General features: G+C 42.6%; 2 protein-coding genes across 2 annotated transcripts; both read left to right on the top strand.

The window, feature by feature from the left end:
* Positions 1–5,541: 5,541 nt before the first annotated feature.
* On the top strand, positions 5,542–6,540 carry LOC113176726 (olfactory receptor 7E24-like). The gene has a single exon (XM_077796580.1). It carries the CDS (start codon positions 5,542–5,544, stop codon positions 6,538–6,540), a length of 999 nt encoding a protein of 332 aa, XP_077652706.1.
* An 11,022-nt stretch (positions 6,541–17,562) lies between these two features.
* LOC113176739 (olfactory receptor 7D11-like) lies at positions 17,563–18,546 on the top strand. The gene has a single exon (XM_026381266.2). The coding sequence runs from the start codon at positions 17,563–17,565 to the stop codon at positions 18,544–18,546; it is 984 nt and encodes a 327-aa protein (XP_026237051.2).
* The last annotated feature ends 5,243 nt before the right edge of the window (positions 18,547–23,789 follow it).

The raw sequence follows: 23,789 nt of genomic DNA, 5'->3' as shown, positions 1-23,789 counted from the left end.
CACCTATCTGTTCTTTCTGATGGAAACCAACTGCCCTATGTGATCTGCTTCATGCAGAAGTCTATGCAGCAAAGAACTAAGGGTGGCCTTTGTCCAACAGCCCTCAAAGAACTGAGTCCTCCACCAGCCACAGGGGTGAGCTTGGAAGCAGGTCTTCCCCAGCAGACTCTTGAGTGACTGCAGCCTTGTGTGACACCATAGGTTATTAAGGGAAATAGCAAGTTATAAGTAACACATCATAGATAAGAAAAAAAAATCAATTTTCCAACTTTATTGAAGCAAAGTTAACAAAACTTATACAAATTCAAGGTAGACAATGTGATAATTTGATATACTTATACATCAAATTAATTAACATGTCTATCTCCTCATGTGATCATGTGTGTATTGTGGTGAAGACACTTAAGATCTCAGTAAATTTCCTTTTTTTTTTAGACTTCATTTTTATGAGAAATTCAGAACAAGTTTTGGTAACAGGTTTACGATTAACAGTTAAATATTTAGGGACATTTACAGTAATAAGTTGTGCAAACAGTGGCATATTCATTGGCTGTGAGGAAATGTCATCTGCCTAGTGAATGTAAAGGGAGAATGAGCAGGACTTTAACCCCAGCACCCTTCCCTGTGGCTCTCCCCCCCCCCCACACACACACACAGCAACTCCCTGACTGGCAGGTGGGCTCCATTTCCTGATGCCCTGTTCTCCCATCCCAAGGGGCAAACTTCCCACTACACCAGCCAAGACCCTCAAAGCACACAATCCGTATCCAGCTGGACATCCACTGCACAGCGCTGGCCCTCCTCCACGATCAACCCGTCCACAATCCAGACAGAAGAGCGGCATTGTGCCGACTCCACAGCTCTCAGTAAATTTCAAGTAATCAAAACGTAATTACCTATGATGACACCACTATGCATCAAGCTCCAGAATTCTTTCATTTCATAAATAAATATTTATTCCTTTTTACCACCATCTTCCACCCTGACCTGGTAGCAACCACCTTTCTACTCTATTTTTGTGAGTTTGACTTTTTTGGATTCCACATGTAAGTGAGATCATCAGAAGTTTCCTTCTGTTTCTGGTTTACTTCATTTAGCAAGATTTCTTTCTTGTTTATGGCTGAAAATATATTGAATATTATATATATACACACCGTATTTTCTTTATCCTTTCACCCACCAACAGACACCTAGGTGTTTTCCACATCTTGGTTCTTGTGAACAGTGCTGCAAGGACATGAGAGTACAGAGACCTCTTTGAGATGCACATTTTATTTATTTTGGACATATACCCCAAAGCGAGATTACTGGTTCCTACCGTTGTTCTAGTTTCACATTTGCGAGGCACTTCCACATGGTTTTCCACTATGGCTGAAGCAATTTACATGGTGACCACCAGTGTGCAAGGGTTTTCTTTTCTGCACATCCTCATTGGCATGTTATCTTCTGTCTTATTCATAAAGGCATTCTAACAGATGGGAGGGGCTAGTTCTTTGTGATTTTGATTTGCATGCCCCGAAGTTGAATGATGTCAAAGCAAATTTTCATATTCCTGTTGGCTATTTGTATGTTTTGGAAAAATGCCTATTCAGGACCTTTGCTTATTCTTAAATTCAGTTATTTACTTACTCATTTATTGCTTTGGGGTTGTATAAGTTTCTTTTACATATTTTGGATATTAACCTCTTGTCAGACATGTGGTTTGCAAGTACTTTCTCCTATCGTCTGGACTCATTTTTGTTTTGTTGATTATTTTCTTTGATGAAAAAAAAAATGAACAAAAACTCAAACCACAAAGATTTTTAGTTTGATGTAGTCACACTTGAAACATTTTTGCTTTAGTTGATTTTGGTGGCCAGTCCAAACTGCCAAGACTAATGTCAAGGAAGTTCAACCGTGTGTCTTCTTACCAGAGGTTTTATGGTTTCAGGTCTTACCTTTAAGTCTTTAATCTAGTCCAGTTGAATTTTGTGTAAGTCCCATCTCATTCCTTTGCCTGTGGATGCCCAGGTTTTCACACACCATTCCTTCAAGAGGCCCTCCTTCCCCGGGGGGTGTTCTTGGTATCCTTGTCGAAGACTAGCTACCTTCAAATGCATGAGCTTATTTCTGCATTCTCTGTTCAGTCCCATGAGTTGATGTGTCTGTTTTCATGCCAGTATCATACTCTTTTGATTACAGAAACTTTATAATATAGCTAGAAACCAGGAAGTGTGATACTGCCACTTTTGTTCATTTTTCTCAAGATTGTTTTGGCTATCAAGAGACTTTCACGTTCCATATAAATTTTAGAATTGTGCCGGGCATGATGGCACATGCCTGTAATCCCAACAGTTTGGGAGGCTGAGGCAGGAGGATTGCAAGTTCAAAGCCAGCCTCAAGCAACAACAAGGCGCTAAGCAACTCAGTGAGACCTTGTGTCTAAATAAAATACAAAATAGGACTGGGGATGTGGCTTAATGGTGGAGTTCTCCTGAATTCAATCCCCAGTACAAAAAAAAAAAATAGAATTGTTCTAAAAAAATGCTATGGGAATTTTGATTGGGATTGCACTCAATCTGTAGATTGCTTTGGTTAGTAGACATTTTAACTGTGTTCATCCACTTTATGAACAGGAAATATTGTTTCATTTATTTGTGGCTTTAATTTCTTTCACCAATAGCCATTTTTCTAGTATACTAATATCACACTTTTAAAAGAAAAATTAGGACTTGGGCTGTTATGTAAATAATCAGAAGCCCCCATAAATATTCCATGCATATAAACCAAAACTCCCAAGCAAAGACTACCAAACAGAATGGAGAAATTTTTTTCTTAGAGACATAAATCTTAACTGGGAACATGGAATTTGCCTCAGATTCTTTATAGAAAACCCAGTTCATCCTCAAGTGGTTGATGAAAACGATGGACTTACAGATATCAAGGTCAAGAGTCATAAACTAAACTGAAGAAAGAATCACATTTTGTTTTAAGGGAAGCCAAAGGTGGCAGGCCAGCTCTCTCCCTAGGGGAGGAAGGACCCAAGCCCTCATCTTTTCCTTTCCATTAAAATCAGCAAGTCCTCAGAGGCTGGGAGAATGTGGACCAATTATGCTAATCGTGAGCTCTGTGCCCTTTGTCTGAGTACAAATAATGAATCTGTGTCCTGGAGACGGTCAGGTTGCTGGTGCCAGTCTGGTGGGCTCTGATATCTGTGTCTCTTCTTCTCAAAGCCACTGTTTGCATCAGTCAGTCCATGACTGACTCTGCCTTCCTGCTGCCCCTGAGGACAGGACGGAGCCTGGGCCCTCACCATTCACCAAGCTGGGAACAGCAGTGGATTCCAATTCCTCACCATGCCCCAACGGGGACAGAGCACAGCCCAGTGAGTGCAAGGGGGGCGGGCGGGGGCAGACACAGGGACAGAGCACAGCCCAGTGAGTGGGGGGGGGGCGGGGGCAGACACAGGGACAGAACACAGCCCAGTGAGTGCAAGGGGGGGGGGGTGTCAGACAGCGGCGATGGTGGAGGGAGTGTGGGAGCCCTGATTCCTCCTCACAGGCAGGACAGTTGGCCTAGGCACACAGAAGACCCCCAGTTCCCTTTTCTGTGATGCAGGAGCATTCAAGGAAAGAAGCTGCCTGTGGCTCTCACTGTGGTGAGGATGGGCTCCTGCCCATGAGCATGAGCTTCTAGGGATCCCATCTCCTGCCGCCTCCATAGGAGGAAAGAGTGAGGTTTCCTTCCTTCCTTCCTTCCTTCCTTCCTTCCTTCCTTCCTTCCTTCCTTCCTTCCTTCCTTCCGTTTTCTTTCTCCTCCCTTCCTTCTTCTTTCACTCTTTCTTTCTCCCTCCCACTAACTTTCTTCCTTTCTTTCTTTCTTTCTTTCTTTCTTTCTTTCTTTCTTTCTTTCTTTCTTTCTTTCTTTCTTTCTCTTTCTTTCTTTCTCTCTTTCTTTCTCTCTTTCTCTCTCTCTTCCTTCCTGTCTCTCTCTCTCTCTCTCTCTCTCTCTCTCTCTTTCTTTCAGGAATGGGGATTGAACCCCCCAGTGCTCTACCACTCAGCTATATCCCCAGTCCTTTCTTTTTTAAAAAAAATTTTAAATTTTTTTATTTTGAGAAAGGGTCTCACTAAACTGCTCAAGCTGAACTCAAACTTGTGGTCCTCATGCCTCAGTCTTCCAAATCACTGGGATTACAAGTCTGTGCCTATATCCAGCCAGGTTCTTTGTTATGCAGCTATAAAAGGATATTTTTGTTTTTGTTGTTATTGTTTCTTTATTGGTTTTCGTGGTGGATAAGGCTGGGCCTCATATGCGCTAGGCAAGCACCCCACCATGTAGCAACATGTCCAGCCCTTTCCATGTGAATTTTGCAACAGTGTCTTGCTGTTCTCCGGCTGGCCTCGAGCATAATCTTCCTCCCTCGGCTTCCCAGGTTAGCCAGAATTACAGGTGTGCGTCACCATGTCTGACGTGAAAGGGTGCTTATAAATAAATAGTCCACTACAAAGGAACTTATGGAACTGCATTTGAGTAAAATAAAGTACACTTGACTATTTAAAGCATTCTTTATCTGGGCATGGTAGTGGACACCTATGATCCCAGCTACTTGGGAGGCTGAGGAAGAAGAATTCCAAGTTTGAAGCTAGTCTAGGCAATTTAGCTGGACCCTGTCTTGAAATTAAAAAAAAAAAAAATAGGAAGGGATAGGGATGGGGCTGTAGCTAAGAGGTAGAGTACTTGCCTGGCATGCACCTTTGGGCTTAATCCCTTGTATGGGGGCGGGGGGGGGGAGGGAGGACTCCTTAATTCCAACAACTTTTTTTTCTTTAAAAGAGAAGGATAATATTTACCGCTATAGAGTGGATCCAAAATGTCCCCCAGAGTCCCATGTGTCAAGGGCTGGGTGGCCAACCTGTGTGCTGTCGGGAGTTAGTGCAACCTTTAAGAGGAGGGGCTAGTGGGAGGAAGTAAGGTCACTGGGGGCATCCCCTTGAAGGGAATATTAGGACCCCAGCCCCATCCTCTCTCTTTCCTTTCTGGCCACTGTAAGATGAGCAGGCCTCCTCTGCCACATGCCCCCATCATACTTCTGTGTCACCACAGGCCCAAAGACAGACAAAATAAACCTCTTTTTTATTTTTACACTGGATATCACAGGTATTTTGTTTCAGTAAGAGAAAGCTAACACATTTATGTTCCAGTCAATGGAGGAGACTCATGTTTTAGAATGCTTATGGACTTTTCTTAATCTCTAAATATCCATGCTCCCATAGATTCTTCTTCCTAGAGTTTCTAAAGTGGATTTACATGGATTTAGATTCAGCAGATTAATGGAACTAAAACCACAGGGAGAATCCAAAGGAGAAAGTATTTGCCATAATTAAAAAATAGTGCTAATGTGTATGATCCTCAAAGTGTGTATCCTTTTTTTTTTGTGGTGCTTGGGATTGAACCTAGGGCCTTGTGCATATGAGGCAAGCACCCTACCAACTGAGTTATATCTCCAGCACAAGTGTGTATGCTTTCATTATGAATTGCTTTAATTCATGACACACAGTAATGGGTCCCAATGTGCTTGTTTTCTTTATTCCAACCTTTTTTTTTTTTTCTAAAAGGTGCCTTTGCTATGTGGAACCACAAAATTTAACAGGTGTCTTGGAATTTATGCTCCTGGGCCTTTCAGATGATCCAAAGGTGCAACCTGTCCTCTTTGGACTGTTCCTGTCCATGTACCTGGTCACGGTTCTTGGGAACCTGCTCATCATCCTGGCTGTCAGCTCTGACCCCCACCTCCACACCCCCATGTACTTCTTCCTCTCCAACCTGTCCTTGGCTGACATTGGCTTTAGCAGCTCTACAATTCCCAAGATGCTGGTGAACTTCCAGACACACAGCAAATCCATCAGCTATGCAGGTTGCCTAACTCAGGTGTCCTGTTTTTTCCTTTTTGGATGTTTGGATAGTCTACTGCTGGCCGTGATGGCCTATGACCGCTTGGTGGCCATTTGCCACCCTCTACATTACCCAATCATCATGAACCCCCGCCTCTGTGGCCTGTTGGCCCTGGTGTCCTTCTCCATCAGTCTTGTGGACTCCCAGGTACACTGCTGGATGGTGTCACAACTGACCTTCTGCCAAGATGTAGAAATCCCTCATTTCTTCTGCGATGTGCCTCAGTTGTTCAAACTTGCCTGTTCTGATACCTCTGCTAACAACATAGTCATATTTCTCGTTGGCACCATCTCTGGTTTTCTGCCTATCGCAGGGATCCTCTTCTCCTACTGTAAAATTGTTTCCTCTGTTCTAAGAGTCCCATCCTCAGGTGGGAAGTGCAAAGCCTTCTCCACTTGTGGGTCTCACCTATCTGTTGTTTGCTTATTTTACGGAACAGGCCTTGGGGTGTACCTCAGTTCATCTGTCTCAACTTCCTCCAGAAAGAGTATGGTGGTCTCAGTGATGTACACCATGGTCACCCCCATGCTGAACCCCTTCATCTACAGCCTGAGGAACAAGGACATCAAGAAGTCCCTGCAGAGAATTGTCAGAAGAATAACCTAATCTCACTGCCTGTGCTATCCTTTGGTAGTGAGGCTGTAAATAGGAGCAGATTCAAAGGTGGGCAGCAAGAAATCCTGAGTCTGCAGTCCCAGTATACATGACTGTATTTATCTATATTGGCTTCTGATTTATGTTAACACAATTATTCCTCTTAGTGTATCTTTAATGGAGTTGAGAAGTTATTATGGATAAACACTTAAGTGATAGTCCCTCAAGGAATGTCTTCAGAACTCAGTATAAACCTCGTGCTTTCCTTATCTACTACCCAGGTCTCTGAATCATGAGAAGTCTCACTTCCTTTCACTGAACACAATCCTGCTTCTCTCTCTCTCTCTCTCTCTCTCCTCTCTCTCTCTCTCTCTTTCTCTTTTTCAGTACTAGGGATTGAACCTAGGGAATTACATGCTAGGGAAGTGCTCTACCACTGAGCTACACTCTCAACCTTTTATTATTATTATTTGTTATAAGACAGGGTCTCTCTAAGTGGCCCAGACAGGCCTCAAGTTTGTTATCCTCCTGTATCAGCTTCCCAAGTAGCTGGGATGACAGATATGTACTACCACGCCTGGCTCTCTCTTTCTTGTTCCAAAGCTGCCTTCTTGAAAACAGAGTCAGAATTCCTTGTTCCTTTCTGCCATTTGTTCTTCACCACAACGGAGCCAAATGACTTGGAGACTACGTCTCAGGAACAATTTATTTGATGAGCAAGGATAAGAAATCAGTCTCCTCCTCGGGCTCAAGAAGCCATGAATACTTGCCTGGTACTGTCCATCTATAATTCAGTGACACTTGATCAGGACTAGACCATACCTGTGCCTCTCACAGACACGAGTTGGGAAGGCTTCAGGACAAGTCTATCTCCCTGCCATTCTCGGGTGGAATTTGACCTCAGCCTCTAACTGACAGAGAAGAAAGAGGCTGTCCAACTTTTTTTAATGCAACACCAGCTGAGTAGAGGGAGGATCACCCTGTTCTATTGAGTGAGTTCTGCATGTGAAAAGACGGATTTTAAAAAGTAGCCAGGAGGGGTTGGAGATATAGCTCAGTTGGTAAAGTGCTTGCTTTGCATGCACCAGGCCCTGGGTTTAATCACCAGCACCACAAAAATAAATAAATGAATAAAAAGGAACAAAGATGGAACTCCCATGGTGATCATGTCCCCTAGAAACTTTCTGAAATCTCTGGAGTGTGTTTCTCTGGTTATGTATGTCTTTTTAGATTCCATTGTGACTGTCTTCTGTCCCCAGCAGCTGTGATGGCCCTTCCTTGTGGAAATTAGTGCCTTTCTCAATGTCACTAAGATTTGGTGCTCCCTGAGTAGTTATTTTCTTTTTAAAGTATATTTTTAGTTGTAGATGGGCACAATACCCTTATTTTATTTTTTTGTGGTGCTGAGGATCCAACCCGTACCTCACAGGAGGTAGGAAAGTGCTCCGCCACTGAGCTACAGCCTCATCCCCCCCTGAGTAGTTTTTTCCTAAAAATCTCCAACCCACCTACTAACACCTTCCTGGTTCCTTGCTAGTGTAGTAGTTCTCAAAGTGAGAACTTAAAAAATAAATAAGTAAATGAGTGGAAATAAACCAGCAGAGGAAGGGAAATAGGGGGATGGAGGAGGGGATGGAAAAGGAGGTACCAGGAACTGATATGGAATAAGTCAATTTTCTTGCACATGTGATTATGTCAAAATGAACCCAGCTATTATCTATAACTGTAATGCCCTAAGAGATGAAATAGAACCAAAGTAAAGGCGTTTCATTCTGCCCCGACTCCATTTGATGCTTGCTTAAAATATTTCCTTTTCAGCCTTCTGACAACTGTATCTGTGTTGACAATAAGAGTAGGACCTTCTGACGTCCCTGACTATGGCCCTGATGCAAAACAAATGACTCTGAAACGTGTAACCCAAACAATTCTCCCGGGCAAGCCAAATATCTGTCAACAGGGTCTTGTGATGTGTGTGGAAGTCAGGCCAATTCTGATTTCAGGAGAATGTGACTCTCTGGATCAGGAGGAATAGGGGAGTTTTAAAGGAATTACAAGGGTTACATTCCACTTGTGCTCTGATAGGGGGGCCCCAGGGCGCCCTGATGGAGTTTCAGGATTCATTTGTTAATTTGGGACATATTCACTTCCTAGATCCTCAGCAGGCATCTCCTTCCTCTATGTTGTATATGTTGTTGTATATGTTGGAGGGCAATTAACTAGGAGAAGAAAAGATAACACTGTCTCCTTAATCTTGTTGAGAGAGAGAGAGAGAGAGAGAGAGAGAGAGAGAGAGAGAGAGAATTTAAAAAAAAATAATAAACTTTAGAGCAATGAGGGCCATATTCAGAAGGTGAAGGGACCTCTGTTACAGAAAGTGAGGCTCTAAGAGCAAACATGCGTGCACACAGAGGCACAGGATACAGAACAAAGCAAACCTTCCAATGTGATAGAGGGATCAATGGCAAAAGCAGGACTGAAGCCCAGAACTCTGACCTGAGACCCTATTCTTACCTAACAGGCCACACAGACATTTGTGTGGGTTTTGGTGTTGTGTGCACTGTTGGAATGAACGTCACTAGTGACTGACAGTATCTCTGGTTGTCCTCTCTTATTGGACACCAAGAACATTGCATTTACTTTGACATTACACATGGCAATGAATAGCGTGGAAATGATTTGTTGACTGGCCTGTTCCATAGCTCCACGCTCCTCTTTCTCTCCCCCACCCGCCCCTACCCCTACTCTCTGGAGCTTCTTCATAAGGGCCTTAATCTTCATTAGCCTCTTCCCCTCTTAAAGAGGCAATACCTGAATGTTGGACATTCAAACTCTGCCAATATGTACAGTAATCTATATGTGCTTCACAGATGTAAAGAGAATTAATATAACTGTGCAGGAAATACAATTTGAACAGTAAATAAGTTCCTTTTTCCTTTTTTTTTTTAACCATCTGGGGATTGAACCCAGGGCCTGGCACCTGCACTCTATCACTGAACTGCATCCCTAGACCTCTTAAATTTTTAAAATTTTGAGACAGTGCCTCTCACTAAGTTGACCAGGCTGACTTTGACCTTGCAATCCCGCCTCAGCCTTCTGAGCAGCTGGAATTGCAGGCGTGTGCTATCATGCTGGGCTGATAAATCCCTTAGAAGTCTTAATTATCTGTAGCTGAAAGTTTGGTCCTTGTCCTGTATGCCAATTCACTAACAAGGACATGGTTTTGAGAAAAAGGAAAAAGAAGTTTTATTGTTTTGCTAGCAAAGGAGAAACACAGGGGGCTCCTGTCCCAGATGCAGCAATTCTGCCCATTAGGAGAGACGGGAGATTTTAAGAAGCTATTCAAAGGCTTCATTCCAGATGTGCCCTGACAGGGCATCCCTGATGGTGTGTTGGGATTCACTTGTTAATTTGGGAGATAATTCCTTCCTGTGGAGCACAAATAACTCAAGGTAATCCTGTTCCCTGCCCCAGTTTAGGGAGGGGGAGAGGGAGAAGAGGAAAAGGTAAAGTGGAGCACTGTTAAAATTCCTGGAGTATCCTCAGAGTCCCCACTGTCTTCAAGGAAAGTTGTCATTGTCACTTGCAGGACATTAGAAGATATCTCAGGGATCACATTGCCAAGAGGATCTTTTAGAAATATTGATGTGGTTTCTAAAATTATAACCTGAACAGGATTTTTAAAAGGTGAAATCCCATTCTGTTTCTGTCATTAGTTTTCACTACTTTTACCATAACATGGGGTATCTGTGACATTACACGACATGATCCTCATGAGCAGAATGAGAGTGGTGGCCCCAGGACAGGCAATCATCACTTCATTTACCCCAAACACTTCTAGAAATGGAAAGACTGCATTGTATCCAGTGGGCTGAAGCAGGACCCCAGGAGAGGGTGTCCTGAGAGATGAACTCACAGAACATTTATCTTCAGGAACGTTCTATCCCCAGAAGAATTTCCGCTTTATATGAGAGAAATAAAGAGTGGTGGGATAATGGGAATTTTTCCTTTTGAGACATGTATTGTTGGACATCTTGAGATATCTATTTCCATTTTTAATTACTTTTCTTTCAGTGCTTGAGAAAGAACCCAAGACCACGTGTACACTGGGCAAGTCTCTATCACTGAGCTCCATTGCTGAAGGTGAAGCCAGATTTAAAGATAGGTAGTCAGTGTACTTAGGTAAATCAGGTCTAATATTAAGTAAGATCCAAAATGGAGGCCATGTTGACAATGAATTCCAGGAAAAGCTCTTGGAATGTTAATGAAGTCCAGGAAAAGCCCAAGGCCCAGAGCCCATCCCAAAGAAGCTTGAAGATGCTGACTCAAAAGTCCTTCCTGCCCAGATTACTTCTTTGGCTCACCTGTGTCCCACCCTTCGGGCCTTCCCACCTACATTCCATCACTGAAAAAAACTATAAAAAGGGGAACACATTTGCCCTTCAATGGATTCCATCTCTTGGGTCCCCTTCTTCCTCCTGAAGAAGTCTTTTCTGCTGTCCTTTAATAAACTTCTATTTTCCACTCTGACCTTGCCTCGGCATGCTTCTCTGGTGTTATACTTCAACATTGGGGAAGCAAGGACTCGTCACCGGTCAACAGCAGTAATATATTGGAGGTTCCACCGAGATTCTACACCGAGGTAAGCGCCTCTCCACACACCCCATGTTTGTCTGAGGTGCATCTTTCTCTTTCTGGAGGGTAAGGTGGGCACCCGATGGCTACTTAAATGCAATTAGTGCAGCGGCCACTCTTCAAGACTCGGGTGAGAGGTTTCCCAGCCTACGCAGCTCTCAATCACCTGTTCGGTACGGAGCAGGCATGTTGGGTTCTGCCAAAGCCACTTCCAACTTTTCTGTCTGGGCCCGGAGAGCAATTGGCGTGAGTACACAGTGTCCCTAAATCCCGATCTGCCTCAGATGCGTGGAGCTGGAGGAAGGAGTTTGGAACAACTGCGGAATTCTGGTCTGGGCTACACTCAGACGTGTTCCTAAGGTTCCTTTCTCTTGAGCCCCCTCCCGACATCCCTCAGGGGTATCTAGGGTGATCAGTAGATGAATGGCACTGAGGGAAAGCCCCAATCACACTTGCCTCCGTGTGGGCTACGCAACACTCCCACCCCGCATCCATTCCCTCCTGGATGCTCCCCTTCCTTTGCTGGTCAGAAATGTTAGCAATTCAGGTTGTAGGACTGAGAGAAAGGCATGAGATAATTAGTAAAATCTGCCCAGGTTTCCTAAGATGCATAGGTAACTTTCACTAGTCTGTTTTACTGCTCCAATGTTTAAAATGTGCTGTGTTCTCTTTAAGCTGCTAGAGGGAGGCATGTCCTCACCAGCCTTGTCATGGGAACAATACCTTAGCTCCTGGTTCTCTGGTACTTCCTGGTGGAAAACATTGTTAGTCTCTGTCTTTGGCATCATACTCATTGGCATATTCCTGTGCTGTGGCATTTATTGCTGCATCAATCTGGTTTCAGTACTAATAAATTCTTGTTTCTCTTATAGACCACCCATACACTTAAGTGGCTCTTCAACCTATTACTTAAGAGGCAGAGCACCTGCCTGGTGTGCAGGTGAAAAACCAGCCTCTACCTCAGAGCAAAGACTGTCCAAGGAAGGGGGCGGGACCCTTGTCCTTGGAAAGACCCACAGAGCACTCCTAGGCACATAACCACCCTGCTGAGTTGTTTATCTACAAATAACAGGAGAGCCAGGTGTCCCTGACTCAGTCAGGCTAGGTGAGGACCCATCGCAACCCCCTAGCAACCACCAATCAGCATGAGACAGGGAAAATACCTGGGATGCCAGATGACCCTCCCAGTAGTTTATGGTGGTTGATCTCATGGCTTAAACCAATCAGTTCAAACAAATCCCCCTCTTGTACTAGCTAATCACCCCTACCCAACTTGTTCCCCCCAGTGAATGTGTTAATCATGTTTTAGAGTTGTTTTATGATTTTCCCTCGGTGTGTGATGATTTGCTAAGAGATGCTATGATGTATGTGAAGTCCCTGCCTTCCCCAAAGAGTGTATAAAACTGCTGCAAATCCTGGGCTCGGGGCCTCTCAGCGTCACCAGTTGCTGTGTGTGCGTGTGGAGGACCGAGCTAGCTCGCCATAAACACCTGTTTGCCGCTTACATCGATCTTGGTCTCTGGTGGTCTTTTGGGGGTCCCGAATTCAAGCATAACAACACAGGAGGCCCTGGGTTCCATCCCAGCACTGTAAACCAACCAGCCAGCCCTCAATACCTCCCAAGTGATGTCATTCCCTTTACAGAAACAAAGTAATATTCTTCTCTATGTCTTTCTAGAACCTACAATCCATTGTGTACAATATCACTCTTGCACCCTGAACCACAATAATATATATTTTGATATCTGATATTAGTTTGATAAACCTTCCTAAACAGTTTTGTTACCATATAATCACGTGCCATGTCATTCATCCTTTGAAAGTGTACAACTCAATGACTTCTAGTCTATCCATACACATGTGGGGGCATCATGAGGGCAAATTAGAACATCTTCATCGCCATAAAAACAGACTCTCACACTTTTAGCTATTTACTCCTTATTCCTTGAAAAGATAAACAAAATATATAAAACAAATTAAATAATTTTTGAAAATAAAGAACATGGGGAAAGCTTAAAGAAACATTTTGAAAATTACATTGCTTGTGTATTGGGCATAATGTACATATATAGTATATATAATTTTTAGAACTGTTAGACCTATAGGGATGAAGTCACCTTGGCCTCACACTCTATGTATGTACCTCACTACCTACCTTAATTATCTACACCATTAATTATCATGAATTGAACATGTGGACACCAAGAGATTTATTAAATCCTCAAAGATTGCTTGGGGCAGGCCCCTCACAGAGGAGTGATTCTTCTGATGAGTCCCTTGTAGAAATTAAACATTCCTTGGAGGACACATTGTATACTTAAATCAAAGCAAAGAAAACAGATGCTTTCCTTGGAGGAAATGAGTCCATCTCACCCTCTTTGCTGCCTACAAACATACAAAGTTGACTGAAAATTTTCCACTGTGCTCTCTGCTCTGTGCCCAGGGGAGCTGAATTGCCCGGAGGGTGAGAATACAACACAAAGACTGACTCAGTGAGCAGCACAGAGAATTCAACCCTTGAGCTGCTAGAAATCTGAAGCCAGCCCCTGCTCCCCTCTCCTGACTTCTTTGTTCCAGGCCCCTGTGAAAACCCAAGTGGGCTCCCTGGAACCGGCTGTGCAGAGGGACATCTCCAGTGGTAGCCCTTGGAGAGAGTCGGTGTGTCCAGTGTGGCTGGTGCAGCAAGAAGGAAAAGGGAAGGTGGGCACCGGGCTCTACTCCAGGACAGTGACCCTGGGCAGCCCAGGGTAGTCAGTCTGTGAAGGCGAAGGTCCTGCACGTGCAAGGTACTTTACTTTCTACCAAACCATCTTTTCCGGCTCCCATTCTGCCTCTTTCCTTGCTCTCTGGAATTCTGAACCTTAATGCAAGAGTCTGAAATGGCCATTCCTTGAAGGCGGTGCTTTCTGGAGAGTTTCCTATCTCCTCCACTCCCTCCCTGGATGACAGGTCCCTATTAGATTCCCTCTTTCAATTCATTTATTTGCTAACTGCTCACTGAAGATCCCTCCGGCATGAGGTATTGCTCTGATGTGACTGGATGTTTCTTTTGTAATCTACTGATGCTGCTGTCAGACTGACTTAATGACGTCACTGAATCTGCACTGAAGCTCAGATTGTGGTGATTGTCATTGTCACTATCTGTGCACTTCAGTGGCCACCACATATACAATCCTGATTATTTGTGATGTGTGGTACTCAGGCCAATTCTGATTTTAGGAGAATACTGAGTGATTGAAGTTGGAGTGTACTCTCTTGCCATGTTCATGAACCAAACACAAATATTATAGTGTTTCATTGTAGCATCTTCTGTTTGCTGTGGTTTTCCAACAATCATTTTTTATTGAGTTAAGAAGTTACTATTGGTTTCCTCGTGTCCAAGGATACTGTGGCCTGGCTGTTAAGAACAGTAATGGTTGCTAAATCTCCTCAAAGTCACTTTTTTATTGTGATTATACTTTTGAGTTCTCTTCATTGATGTATTTCTTTTTGTGTTGTTGTTGACATGAGCTTAAGCAACTTTCTCAAGATCACACATCTCAGTCTTCGTTACACAGCCAACATCTAGACTTGTTAAGCACCTGCAAGGTGACAGGTACCATATGCATCTTTAAAAAATTTTTTTAATTAGTCATACATGACAGTAGAATGCATTTCTGCACTTTGATATATCATACATAGATGGGATATCATTTCTCATTTTTCTGAGTGTACCTGTTGCAGAATCACATTGGTCATGCAGTCACATACATACATACAGTCTGTTTCATTCCACTGTCTTTCCTATCCTCACACCCCGTCCCCTTCCCTTCCTTTACTTCCCTCCACCTAATCTAAGGTCACGCTATTCGCTCTTCTTCCCTAGTGCCCCCTGCACCTTATTGTGAATTAGCATCCACATATTAGAGAAAACATTCGGCCTTTGGTTTTGTGGGATTGTCTTATTTCGCAAAGCATGATATTCTCCAACTCCAACCATTTACTAGCAAATGCCATAATTTCTCTCTTCTTTAAAGCTGAGTCATATTCCATCGAGTATATATACCACATTTTTCTTTATCCATCCACCGTATGCATCTTTGGGTAAAAAAATAAACAAAGATGTCCAAACCTCATATCCTCAAATCAGTACAGCTTTACCAATGTGTGAGGAACCTCAGGGAGGACCCCAGGCAGTTCTGAATGTCCCTCTAAATTTCATTCTGTCTCTCCAGAAACTCATCCTGCTCCATCCCTGCTCTCTGTCACACTGGTCACTGCCACCCCTTCCTATACCAGCTGGCCATCTGATTAGGCCGCCACTCATCCTCTTCTCTCAGACCAGAAGGTTTGCGTTCCTCGATGAGCAGTCACCGTCCTTCCTCTCCCCGCTCAAGCATTCCTGTTTCAGAGAACACTCTCTCCCCACCTTCCCAGACTAAATTGGTGTTCAAGGATTTCTTTCATGTTTTGAAAAAAACTAACATCCCTAGCCATCTTCATGCTCACTCTTTGTTTAAATTTTTAAATCATAAATTGGCGTTTTGATTTTAAGATGATTTGGTTTATAAATGCTTGAATGCTTGAAATGGAATCCAAAGCTAGATATTTGGCCCACTGACTGCTGATTTCATTACAAAACGTCCCTACTCAAGAGAATGGGCAACTGGACACACGTTCTCACACGTCTCCTGCACCTGACTTTAATGGTGGTGTGCTTTTGTTTCTTCCTCTTATCAATAGAGTCCCTCTGAACTTTTCCTCTTCTTGGAACAATTCACCTGGCAGGAAATTCTCCCAGAGGAGCCATAGGTCTCTTCATTAATACAAGTGCTGTATGCAGTTAAAAGAGGTAACATCACTGTTGTATCTGTATTGTTCAGAATTTCATCCTTTATGGCTGCCCTGGTTAAGTTAAGAGGAATATTGAAATACAGTAGCCTGGCAAGGCAGATGTATTGTTCTTAACATTGTTTTTTAACATTTCACATTTACTGAGTGCCCGTGTTACAGCACAGGAACCACAGGATAACAATTACATGCACTGTCTCAATTTCACTCTCTAATCCTTACTGTGTCAGGAATAATTGTGACTCCTACCCTGGAGGGAAGAATCTGCATCTAGAAGAGTTTAAGTCATTTTCCCAACATCATGTGCTGCATTGCTGAACCAGAATGAGGTTAAGTGAAATCTGACTCGAGAACTCAATTTCTGAATGTCCCTCTCATAACGATACCTTGGGATACTTAATAATGACAAAACATTTTTGAGATCCTCCTGGGAACAAGACATTTTTAAACATCACAAAAATAGTAACAGTGATTACCATTCATTTCCAAGCAAAAGGTGTAGACTGTAGGGGTTAATCGAAATCAGTGTGCCATGTTACACAGTGAAGGTTGCTTGGGCTGAAACTTCATGTGCAGTGACCCTTACAGAGCCATGGGAATTAATAAAGTATTTGGATTACTGAAAAGAGATGATGAAGTTTCTGCAAATACCTTGGAAGTTTAACATAGATGAGAAATCAGGTGATGCCCTGCGAGGGCAGCGAAAATGGAGTTCCCCTTGGTGGAATCAGTTTCAAAAGCTGGAGCAGGATGGGCCAGCTGGTCATGATGGAGTGTCTACACTATGGCAAAATGGAGCCCCCACCTGCTTTCTTTATATCCGGAAATATCAGACAGCCCATAGAATGTTCTTTACCAAAAAAGGTTTAAATGTGGGCTGTCCACTTCCCAACGGGTTAAACATCCATCTTTGTGGCTACTATGAGTGATCTTCCTAGGAGAGCGGAGTTCAAAGGTCACATGCATTGGGCAATCTATTGCCTTGGGAGAGCCATGGATAGTTCCTAAGGCCAAACCTAAATCCTCATGTAATTCATGGGTGGCTTCCCCAGATGACCATTAGTTAGGAAAATTGAAACTAGTGAGTCAATGATAGAAAGAGATGTTTCTGCTAAGTTAAAGGAAGTCAGGATAATTACACACTTTAAAAAAAAATTTTTTTATGGCAACAGGAACTTACTGAAGGACTTTCTTTGTTTTCTTTTAGAGAGAGAGAGAGAGAGAGAGAGAGAGAGAGAGAGAGAGAGAGAGAATTTTTAATGTTTATTTTTTAGTTATCGGCGGACACAACATCTTTGTTGGTATGTGGTGCTGAGGATCGAACCTGGGCCGCATGCATGCCAGGCGAGCACGCTACCGCTTGAGCCACATCCCCAGCCCAATTACACACTTTTGAAAGTGGGAAATGGGCTGTCATTTGGCTGAGTAAATCACAGTCAGTGGTGCGATTCAAAACAGGGTGAAGGATATCCATCCAAGGGTGACACTGTAAAGAGAAAATTACCTGAGATGACGGCTGGCTATTAATTGAACAGTGCACTTGCCTCTTTCCCCAGCAGGTACACCAATTATATGGAAGCAGAAAACCACACGTGTGTACCAGGATTCCTCCTCCTGCCTCTCTCAGAGGATCCAGAACTCCAGCCCATCCTCTTTGGGCTGTTCCTGTCCATGTACCTGGTCACAGTGCTTGGGAACCTGCTCATCATCCTGGCCATCAGCTCTGACCCCCACCTCCACACCCCCATGTACTTCTTCCTCTCCAACCTGTCCTTCATTGATATCTGCTTCATCTCCACCACAGTCCCAAAGATCCTGGCACAGAATAAAGACATCTCCTACATCGAGTGCCTGACTCAGGTATATTTTTTTAATACCTTTGCTGGAATGGAAAATTTCCTATTAACCATCATGGCCTTTGACCGCTTTGTGGCCATCTGTCATCCTCTGAACTACACAGTCATCATGAACCCCCAGCTCTGTGTCCTCCTGGTTCTGATGTCTTGGTTCATCATGTTCTGGGTCTCCCTGATTCATGTTCTACTGTTGAATCAACTGACCTTCTCCACGGGCACTGAAATCCCACATTTCTTCTGCGAACTGGCTCAGCTACTCAAGGTGGCCAGTTCTGATACCATCATCAATGACATCTTTATGTATACAGTGACTTCCCTGCTGGGTGTGGTTCCTATGACAGGGATCCTCTTCTCCTACTCTCAGATTGTCTCCTCCTTACTGAGGATGTCCTCCTCTGTGGTCAAGTCTAAAGCCTTTTCCACCTGTGGGTCCCACCTCTGTGTGGTCTCCTTGTTCTATGGAACAGCTTTTGGGGTTTATCTCAGTTCTGCTGGGACCCAGTCTTCCCCAAGAACCGTGATCGCCTCCATGATGTACACGGTGGTCACCCCCATGCTGAACCCCTTCATCTACAGCCTGAGGAACAAGGATGTGAAGGGGGCCCTGGGGAGGCTTCTCAGAAGAGCAGTCTTTGGTCCTTCTTGGATCACTGACCTCAGAACTAAGTGGACATTGCAGATACTTAAGCTATTGCTGTGAATTTACCTATCCTGGCTCCTTCAGGGACCTAAAGACATGCCTTATTTCTTCTTTTCCCAAAAGATCCGTGATTCCACATTTGTTTATGTTTGTGTTAACTTCTCCTCTAGAATCCATTCAGTACTTTTAACTTTTCTTAATTATACGTGGTGCATGAATTTCCACATGTGGAAGTTTCTGGTAGTCATTCCTGCGTTGTTCAACTTGACATAAAGAACTTATGCCAAGTGCTGAAATAATTTCCTCAAAAACCATTCCTTGAATATTAATATTCCTTACCTTAATTTGAATATTCCTATTTTCCCCGAGGAAAAGGAATGAAATTTTTAAGACAAAAGAGCTTGTTATATCAGGACTGTGCTTGTTGCTTTACATCTATGACTTTATTTATCCTGGAAAAGATTTCTTTGAAATATTTTCTCTCATTCACTTACTCACTGAAGACTCTGAGATTGGAATTGACTAAACATGGAACACACAACTGAGGTCAGCTCTGACCTTTGCTAACATACTCTTTGTAACAGCAATGTTTGGATTTTGAACATGAAATCTGGAACCAAGTTCTGAACACAGGCTTTTTCATACGACTTGTGAGGTAATGGCTAGAATCGCACTGAGACCTTGCTTCATTCTCTGTGGTTCTTGCTGGTTTTCCTTCCTTCTTCCCTCATTTCCTCTGTCCTTATTTTCCTTCTTCCCTTTGGCAGTTTTATTGGTTAATGTTACCTCTCTCTCTTTCTGTCACTGCATATTTCACTTCAGTGTACAACAAAGTGGTTTTGCCATTCCTTCCTTGATAGTCTTTTAGCTGCTGTGAAGACTGCTGCTAAGGATATGCGTGAATGTTTATGTCTGAGTAAAGTCACATGCTGCATTAATGAGGCTTCAGCAAATGACAGACTGTATATGTGATGGGCAGTTCCATAACACTGGATTGTCTAGTGATGTCACAGCCATGATACTTCATCTAAGTGTACTGTAGGATGTTTGCATGATGACGAAACTGCATAAGAGTGCATTTCTCAGAATCTATCTTTATTGTTAAGAACTATACTATTATTATTATTGTTTGGGTAATATAAATAGGAGTGGAGCTTGGGCCTATGGTAAGTGTAAAAGGTCCCATTTTACATTCTACCTGTGAAGGTGCTGGTATCTTAACATCCTTGCCAATACTTATAAAAAGCAGAGCATTCCACAGTCTGTGAAGTACTATCTCATTTTGCATTTGCTTTGCATTTCCCTGTGACAAATTGAGCATCTTTTCAGGAATTTGTTGGCAGTTGATCTATCTTCTGTGGAGAAATGTCTTATGAAGTCAGTGCTCATTAAGTAATTGTGTAGATGGTATTTTTGTTTCTGACAGTTAAAATCACTACATTATAAAGATACTTGACCCTTATCCAATATGTGTTTTGCCAATATATTTCCCCCTCATTGTGATATCTTTCCCTTTGACTCAACCCTGAAGTTTACTGTTATTGATTATGCTCATCATGTGGTACAATAGATCTCTTGAAGCTTCTCAGCATATCTAACTGGAATGGGTAGCTCTGACAGATAACTACCTAATCCTCCACCCCACAGCTCTTGTGGTCACCATCTTCTCTATTTCTCTGGACTCTACTTTTAGACCCACGTGTAAGTGAGCCATGAGGGACTTGACTTCCTACGCCCGCCTGGCAGCTTCAGTATGACATATCAGGTCATACTGATATGTCACACTGATAATGTCATCCAGGCTCATCCATGTTGTACTAAATGCCATGATTCTCTCATTGTTGTGTCTGACTAATGTCCCATCGTGTAGATGCATATTTATTTATCCAGTTATATGTCAATAAACATTTACATTGATTTTGTACTTTGAGTACTGTGAATAATATTGCGACAGGAATGAGAATGTACATGTAATGTGAATACCTATTTCACACCCATCTGATTTTCATGCAAAAATGGAATTTCTGGATGTTATGGTGGTCTGTTTAAAATTCTTCAAGCAACTTGTTGTCCATAATATTACATTTATTTACATTACAACCTGTTTTCCATATTTATTACATTACAATAAATTATTACATTTATTTACATTTCAGAGATGCCTTTTCTCTACATCCTCACCAACATTCCTTTTTTTCCCCTGCCTTTCTTTTTTTTTTCTTTTCTTTTTTTTTTAAAGATTAAATCCATGGCCTTACCCAAGCCAGACAGTTGTACCACCACTGAGCTTTATCTGCAGCCTCTTTAATTTTTTATTTAGGGAAAGGGTCTTTCTAAGTTTCCCAGGTTGGCTTTGAATTTGAGATTCTCCTGCTTCAGCCTCCTGAGTAGCTAGGATTACAGTGCACAACCCCTGTTTCCCTTTTTATCCTGTTTTTGATCATAACGCTGCTGAGCAGTGTGCAGTGTTGTCTCCTTGTGGTTTTAGCTTGCATTACCCTAATGAGTGATGTTGAGGAGTTTTGTCATAAATCTGCTGGACATTTGTGTCTTCTTCTGAGAAATAATTAATATTGCCCTGTGGACTAAATAATAATAATAATAATAATTAATAATAATAATATAATTATATTATTATTATTATTATTTTCCTCCTCCTCCTCCTCCTCCTCCTATCAAAAGTTTTCCATGGAATGATCTTTGCAAAATAAGGTAGGGGGTGGGCTGTCCAGTTCCTAACAGGTTACACCCAATTCTGGAGCTGCAGGATCTGACCCCTAGTAGAGGGAAGACTGAGGTCTCCTCCCTTGGGCAATCTGATGCGCACAGGAGAGCTGGGATAGTCCTAAGGAAAACACCTAAGTCTCCATGGCTCAGTACAGAGCAAAGGCCCCTCAAATAGCTCACAGAGGACTCCCCACAGTGATGTTTGATCAGAACATCAAAGTACCTACATTAAAGTACCTCCCTCTCTACCTTGACACTTTTAATTATCATGAATTTACCATCGAAAACACCAAATGGTTTACAAAACTGTCAAATGTTCTCCTTTTCTTTTTTTTCCTTTGGTGGTGCCGAGGATTGAACCCGGGCTTTGTGCATGCAAGGCAAGCACTCCACCAACTGAAGTATATCCCTAACCCTGAAAGATTCTTTAGAGGAAGCACTTCACAGAGGACTGATTCTTGACTTTGGGTCCATGTAGAAAACAAACGTTCCACAGGGGACACCTTGTGACATTTAAATTAAAGCAAAGAAAACTGTTGTTTTCCTTGGAGGAAACGAATCCACCTCACCCTCTTGTTGCATACATACATACAATATTGACTGAAAGTTTTTCTTTCTGTCAGACAGAAGGCACATATGAGAGTGTGCCCCAAGTCCTGCTGTTGAGCAGAGAGGCTTTGGACTAAAATCAGCACTTTATGGTCAAAATATATAATTGGTGGTTTTGTTTACAAACAGCAAAGCCTCTCTGCTTGTCGTCTGGCGACAATACAAGTGCTGTGCACAGTTACAGGAGATAAGACGACTGATACTTACATTGATGAGAATTGCATCCTCCATGGCTGACCCCTGTTCAGGGGGATTCTGACCAATGGTACCCATGAAGACAGACTATCTTTGTGATGTTAAGAACACTAGGGGCTGGGGATGTGGCTCAAGCGGTAGCGCGCTCGCCTGGCATGCGTGCGGCCCGGGTTCGATCCTCAGCACCACATACCAACAAAGATGTTGTGTCCGCCGAGAACTAAATAAAATAAATATTAAAAATTCTCTCTCTCCCCTCTCTCCTCTCTCACTCTCTCTAAAAAAAAAAAAAAAAAAAGAACACTAACTGGGGTCGGGGGTTGTAGCTCAGTGGTGGAGTGTTTGTCTAGCAGGTGTGAGGCACTTGGTTCGGTCCTCAGCACCACATGAAAATAAATAAAATAAAGGTATTGTTTTCATCTACTATACATATATATATACATTTTATATATATATACATTTTATATATAAAAGAACATTAGCTCATGTTTATGAAATGCCCATTGTAGGTCCCCAGAGCCATAGTAGGGCGATTACATGCATTATCCTATTTAATTTCACTCCTCAATCATACATAGAGTGAATATTACAACTCCTACTGTGCAGTGAATGATATACATCTAAGAGAGCTTAAATAATTCCTCACCATCGCAGAGCAAACACAGTGATGAACCAAAATTCTATTAATTGAAGTCTGACTCAAAACCCAATTTCTAAATGTTGCTCTCACATTGATACCATGGGAGAGCTGGAAGATATGTATCCAAAATAATTATCCTACAGGAGGATTTTAGTAATTATAATGTTAATAATGAAAAATAATTTTTTTAATATTTATTTTTTAGTTTTAGGTGGACACAACATCTTTATCTTACTTTTATGTGGTGCTGAGAATCGAACCCAGTGCCTCCGGCATGCTAGGCAAGCACACTACCACTTGAGCCACATCCACATTTCTTACTGACTGTGATGGTCTCCTTGTTCTATGGGACAGGATTGAGGGCTTACCTCAGCTTACCTGAAAAATCAATTTTGAGATACTAATATGCACAAGGCATTTTTAAAACATCACAAAAATAGTAATAGTACTAATTATTCATTTCCAAATAAAACGTGTAGGCTGTGAAAGTCATAAATTGACAAAGTGTCAAGACAGAATAAAGTTTCCTTCTGCTGAAACTCCATGTTTCTTTACTATTGTGGAGGAATGAGATGAATAAAGATTACCAATAAGAGGTGATGAGCCAGGCATGGGGGTGCACACCTGTAATCCCAGCAGCTTGGGAGGCTGAGGCAGGGAGATCAAAAGCTCAAAGCCAGCCTCAGCAATTTAGCAAGGCCTTAAGCCACTTAGCAAGACCTTGTCTCAAAAGAAAATTAAAAAAAAGGGACGGGGATGTGGCTCAATGATTAAGCACCCCTGGGTCCAATTTCTGGTTCAAAACAAACAAAAAAAAAGCAATAAAATTTCTTCAGACACTTTGAAAGGCTTAGGAAAGAAGAAATAAGTTTCCGTCTATAGATTCCGTTAGGAAAATTGTAACAAGTGAAAGTCAGTGATAAAAAGAGAGAGAGAGAGATTTCTGCAAAATTAGGGGAAGTCAAGGCTGGGCATGATGCCCCATGCCTGGAATCCAAGCCACTTGGGAGGCTCAGGCAGAAGGATCACATGTTCAAGGCCAGCCTCAGCAAGTCAGAGAGACCATCTCAAAATAAAAAAAAATATAAAAAAGGCTGTGAGTGTAGCCCAGTGGTAAGGAGATCCTGGGTTC

The sequence above is a fragment of the Urocitellus parryii genome, chromosome 3 (genome assembly GCF_045843805.1).
Source record: "Urocitellus parryii isolate mUroPar1 chromosome 3, mUroPar1.hap1, whole genome shotgun sequence".
Lineage (NCBI taxonomy): Eukaryota > Metazoa > Chordata > Mammalia > Rodentia > Sciuridae > Urocitellus > Urocitellus parryii.
This window is presented reverse-complemented; position numbering and strand designations above follow the sequence as displayed.